We start from the raw sequence: 4,823 nt of genomic DNA, 5'->3' as shown, positions 1-4,823 counted from the left end.
GTCTTCCCATGTGTCTCAGCTGGGGAGGGCCAGGCGGTGTGGGTGCCTTAGGTGCCACCCATGCCCCGGAGCACCCAAGCCTGTAGGTGTGCACTGGGGCTCGCTTGTGTGGGAGGGAGGCCCACAGCCTAGCCTTCACCCACACCCTCATTTGCCAGGTTCAGCCTCCTGGAGGCTCCTCTGTAACTGTTTCCTTCCCTGAGGACAACAGGGTGCCTGGCCTGGAAAGGGAAGTGGTGTTTTCCACAGGACTCCTGGGCTAAAGCCAGTGGGGCAGAAAAGGCACAAGGCTGGCATCAGATACTTCCTGGCTGTTCCTGGCACGCATCCCTGATGCTGGGCCTGACTGTCAGCTTTGGTCTGGGCTGGTATAGGTGACAAGTAGTTGGCCACTCATGCTGAGCTGGCTGGGGACAATGCATAAGAGAGGGGCCCCTTAGGGGCCTCAAGCTGGAGGGCTGAGGGCATTACCCAATCATCTGTCCATGGCAGGCAGCCTTGCTTGGCCACCAGGGCTGGGTAGTTCTGGGCCACCTTCCCTTTTTTTTGGTACCGGGGATTGAACTCAGGACCTTGTGCTTTCGAGGCAGGCGGTGGAACCACTGAGCTAAACCCCTGGCCCCACCCTCCCCTTTTTGACCAACCTGGTCAACTTTATGTTTCCTGGGCCCTTCTTCCTCCCTCTAGCATCTGTTGGAGGGCTGGTGTCCTTAGCTGGGTTGGGGGAGGGCCAGGGGCTGGCTGCTGGTTAAATTTAGTGAGTGGGGCGGTACAGCTGCCGAAGGTCCACATGCTACTACAGCTGCCAGTTGGGCCTTGCTGCCAAGGGGCGGGCAGTGGCTAGCTCTGCCTGAGGCCAGGTCCATATAGTGACCTTTGCTCTGGCCTATGAGCTGGAAGGTCATTGGGCAGTAGAGACAAGAGGTCCAAGGTGAGAGAGATGTGTGTTTGTGAGTGTGAATCCCATGGCTCCTGGTGGCTTCTCTGAGCCTGCAGAAGCAAAAGAGCAAGGCTACCCTTGGATCTGACCAGCTGCCAGCTGCTCAACTCAGCGGGCTGGCTCCCTGACCCTTGGTCACATTAGGCCTTAATTCCACCAGCATGGAGGCCTGGGTGGGCCAACTCTGAGCATGGCCTATCAGACTCCCTTCAGAGCCTGTGGAGGTGGGGCTCTGAGAGCCTATGGCAGCTCATTTCTTCTCTCCACCAATCAAGAGCAAGAAGAAAGGAGAGTTAGATTACCCTGGGCCTTGGGTGTGGCTGCACGGACAACCCCTGGTGGTGTGTGAAGGGTATGAGGGCAGCTCGGAGAAGCCCGGGGTGAGGTGTCTGAGGGTCCAGGGCTGGCCTGCCCCATATCCAGCCTTCTCCCTCTCCCCCTAACATCTTGCAGTGTTGATTAGGGACCAAGGTCCAACCACAGTGCTTTTGCAGCCTCTAGGTCATGACCACTGGCTAATGGAACCCAGAGTGTGAACTCACTCCCCTCCCCCATCACCCCCCAGGATTCCTAAGCCCTGGCCCAGTTACCAAGGAGACAGGTCTGCTGGACTAAGCAAAGATGGGGTTGCTGAGAAGGCTAGGTCTCAGCAGTGCCCTGCTAAAGTAAATCTCCAGTGGTCCTTGACTCCAGTCTCAACTTGGGGGTCACCCTGCTCAGCTCTGCCAACCCCTCAAGGACATTAGGCTTAAGGGCTGGGCCCTCCCCTACCCCAACACCCAGTCCATCTGTCCTTATTCCCCACGTGGGTCTCCTGCTCCCTGTCATGGGGACACTGGGCTTTGCCCCAAGCCCCGCCTGCCACCTCACCCACTCCCTCTGGCTCCCTGGGGCAGAACTGTGCCCAGATGGGCGGAGCCCAGGCAGCTCTAGCTCCTCAGCCCTTTCTGTCCCTTTCAGTGGGGCCAGCAGGCTGCAGTGAAGAAGGTGCCCTCTACTCAGGCTACTGCCTAGCCCTGATCCCATGATCCTGGATCCTGCTGTCCCCACTCTCACTTCTGGGCCTGCTGCCTCCTGAGCCACTTTCCTACCTGGTCTGAGCACAATCATGGCCCTGAGGGCAGGTGCCCAGAGTCAGACAGCAAGGAATGGGATAAAGGAGAAGGTGCTGACACTGGACACAATGAACCCGTGTGTACAGAGAGTGGAATATGCAGTTCGTGGCCCCATAGTGCTTCGTGCCTTGGAGCTGGAACAAGAGCTACGCCAGGTATGGCCTGGGCCTCTGGTCCCTCCTCCTGGATCCTAGTGGCACATGAGACAAGGGCTTCAGGAGTGTCTGCCCAGTCTCATTGCCAGCTCGCCTTCCTTTCCAGGGTGTGAAGAAACCCTTTACTGAGGTCATCCGTGCCAACATTGGGGATGCACAGGCCATGGGGCAGAAGCCCATCACGTTTTTGCGCCAGGTAAGACTCCTGCACTGCCTGTGATGCCCCTTTAACCCATGTCCCCTGGCCTCAGCTCTCTCTCCTCCCAGGTCCTGGCCCTCTGCATCTACCCGGATCTCCTGAGCAGTCTTGACTTCCCAGAGGATGCCAAGAGAAGGGCCCAGCGCATATTGCAGGCATGTGGGGGCCACAGCCTGGGTGAGTACAGGCGGCAGGCAGGCTCAAGCTCCAGGGAGAAGAGTGGGGTGCGTCTCTTGGGAGGGCCGCAGGGGGACTCATCCCTCGCGGGCCTGCCCTCTGCCCTGCCTGGCCCGGTCCAGGGGCCTATAGCATCAGCTCTGGGATCCAGCTGATCCGCGAGGATGTGGCGCAGTACATTGAGAGGCGCGACGGAGGGATTCCAGCAGACCCCAACAACATCTTCCTGTCCACGGGGGCCAGCAGTGCCATTGTGGTAGGCCGCGCCAGGGTAGAGGACACAGGGATTTAACGTGGGACAGGCTTGGGGCAGGGGAAAGGACCCACAGGCACCGTGCTGCTCTTCACCCATAGACTGTGCTGAAGCTGCTGGTGGCTGGCGAGGGCCGAACGCGTACGGGAGTGCTCATCCCCATTCCCCAGTACCCGCTCTACTCGGCCACGCTGGCCGAGCTGAACGCCGTGCAGGTGGACTACTACCTAGATGAAGAGAACGTTTGGGCACTGAACGTAGCTGAATTGCAGCGCGCGCTGCACCAGGCACGTGACCACTGCCGCCCGCGCGTACTTTGCGTCATCAACCCGGGCAACCCCACGGGTAAGCCCCCTCCCGGCCCCGCCCTTCTTGGGGCACCGCCCTTCTCCACCCTCCCTCGCCCCTGCTTTCCTAGGCCCCTACACCACACACTAGTTCCCAAGTGGCCGCTGTCCCTGCACCCCAGGGCAGGTGCAGACCCGTGAGTGTATCGAGGCTGTGATCCGCTTTGCCTTTGAAGAGCGGCTCTTCCTGATGGCTGACGAGGTGCGGGCAGGGGAGCGGGGTGGGGTGGAGTGGGGGGCAGCTGGGCTGCACGCCGCCGGCCCGCTTGATGCCGCTACTCCGCAGGTGTACCAGGACAACGTGTACGCCCAGGGCTCACGCTTCCACTCGTTTAAGAAGGTGCTCACAGAGATGGGGCCGCCTTACGCAGAGCAGCAGGAGCTCGCTTCCTTCCACTCTGTCTCCAAGGGCTACATGGGCGAGTAGGTGGAGACCCCCCCACCCGGGGGTGGTGCCCCATGACCCACGTCACCGCCCCAGTTTTGACACCCACCCTGCCCCCATAGATGTGGGTTCCGCGGCGGCTATGTAGAGGTGGTAAATATGGACCCTGAGGTGCAGCGGCAGATGCTGAAGCTGATGAGCGTGCGGCTGTGCCCGCCAGTGCCGGGTCAGGCCCTGCTGGACATGGTGGTCAGCCCGCCTGCGCCTTCCGACCCCTCCTTCGTGCAATTTCAAGCAGTGAGCGTTGGGGCTGTGTTGTCTGGCGGCCCAGAAGTGAGCCTGGGGCTAGGGAATGCTGTGCACTTCGCCTCCCTGATCGCCTTCTCCCTTGGCCATAGGAGAGGCAGGAAGTGTTGGCTGAGCTGGCTGCCAAGGCCAAGCTCACTGAGCAAGTCTTCAACGAAGTTCCCGGGATCCACTGCAACCCGGTGCAGGGTGCCATGTACTCCTTCCCACGCGTGCAGCTGCCTCCACGGGCAGTGCATCGAGCTCAGGTCTGGTGGGCTGGCAAGGCAGCCTGGGGTGGGGGTGAGCACTAGGGTAAGCATGGCACCCTGACCATCCTTCACAATACCAGGAGCTTGGCCTGGCCCCAGATATGTTCTTCTGCATGTGCCTTCTGGAGGAAACTGGCATCTGCGTGGTGCCTGGGAGCGGCTTTGGGCAACAAGAAGGCACCTACCACTTCCGGTGAGCCCCAGTCTGTACAGCCCCACCTTGAGCCTGGCTCTGCTCCTTGGCTTATTACCCACCCCTTTCAGAATGACCATTCTTCCCCCAATGGAGAAGCTGCGGGTGCTACTGGAGAAGCTGAGCCATTTCCATGCCAAGTTCACCAGAGAGTACTCCTAAAGCCACTGCTGGAGTCAGGTTGGGGCACTGCAGACTGACTGTGCCCAGGGACCTAGAGGTCTCTGGAGCCCTTGGGACTTACTGCTGCCACCACCAGGGGCTGGACACCTGCTTCTGCAGTTCCCTAATAAAGCTGGGTGCCAGTCTGACTCTGGAGACAGTGTGCACAGCTGCATGGGCAACCTTGCCTGAGGGGCACTAGGCCCATCTTTCAGGAGGAGTGGCCAAAGAGAACTTCCAGAAAGGGGCCTTCACAGCTAGGGTCTACCTGTCAGTCCTAGAGACACTGCCTGCCTGGGCTGGGTCTCGAGTGCTTTCTGGCCTATAGACACTGATCATT

The 4,823-nt window shown here is 60.1% G+C and overlaps 1 protein-coding gene across 1 annotated transcript; it reads left to right on the top strand.

Annotated features, from left to right (window-relative positions):
* Positions 1 to 142: 142 nt before the first annotated feature.
* Positions 143 to 4,632, top strand: Gpt (glutamic--pyruvic transaminase). The gene is made up of 12 exons (XM_087183131.1): positions 143 to 931; positions 1,901 to 2,210; positions 2,317 to 2,406; positions 2,478 to 2,586; positions 2,709 to 2,842; positions 2,941 to 3,184; positions 3,309 to 3,388; positions 3,473 to 3,609; positions 3,694 to 3,868; positions 3,970 to 4,125; positions 4,209 to 4,321; positions 4,393 to 4,632. The coding sequence occupies exons 2-12, from the start codon at positions 2,049 to 2,051 to the stop codon at positions 4,481 to 4,483; spliced, it is 1,491 nt and encodes a 496-aa protein (XP_087039257.1). The 5' UTR covers positions 143 to 931; positions 1,901 to 2,048; the 3' UTR covers positions 4,484 to 4,632.
* Positions 4,633 to 4,823: the final 191 nt, after the last annotated feature.

The sequence above is a fragment of the Heterocephalus glaber genome, unplaced genomic scaffold, assembly GCF_053883595.1.
Source record: "Heterocephalus glaber isolate CG9 unplaced genomic scaffold, H.glaber_assembly_v1.0 deba00000281, whole genome shotgun sequence".
Classification (NCBI taxonomy): Eukaryota; Metazoa; Chordata; class Mammalia; order Rodentia; family Bathyergidae; genus Heterocephalus; species Heterocephalus glaber.
Note: the sequence above shows the minus strand (reverse complement) of the source record. Positions and strands in the feature narration are given on the sequence as shown.

Coding starts and splice junctions, on each gene's coding strand:
- Gpt (XM_087183131.1), top strand. CDS start 2,049: ATGGCCCTGAGGGCAGGTGCCCAGAGTCAGACAGCAAGGAATGGGATA. Junction 2,407..2,477: donor CCATCACGTTTTTGCGCCAG/GTAAGACTCCTG, acceptor CTCTCCTCCCAG/GTCCTGGCCCTCTGCATCTA. Junction 3,185..3,308: donor CAACCCGGGCAACCCCACGG/GTAAGCCCCCTC, acceptor CCTGCACCCCAG/GGCAGGTGCAGACCCGTGAG.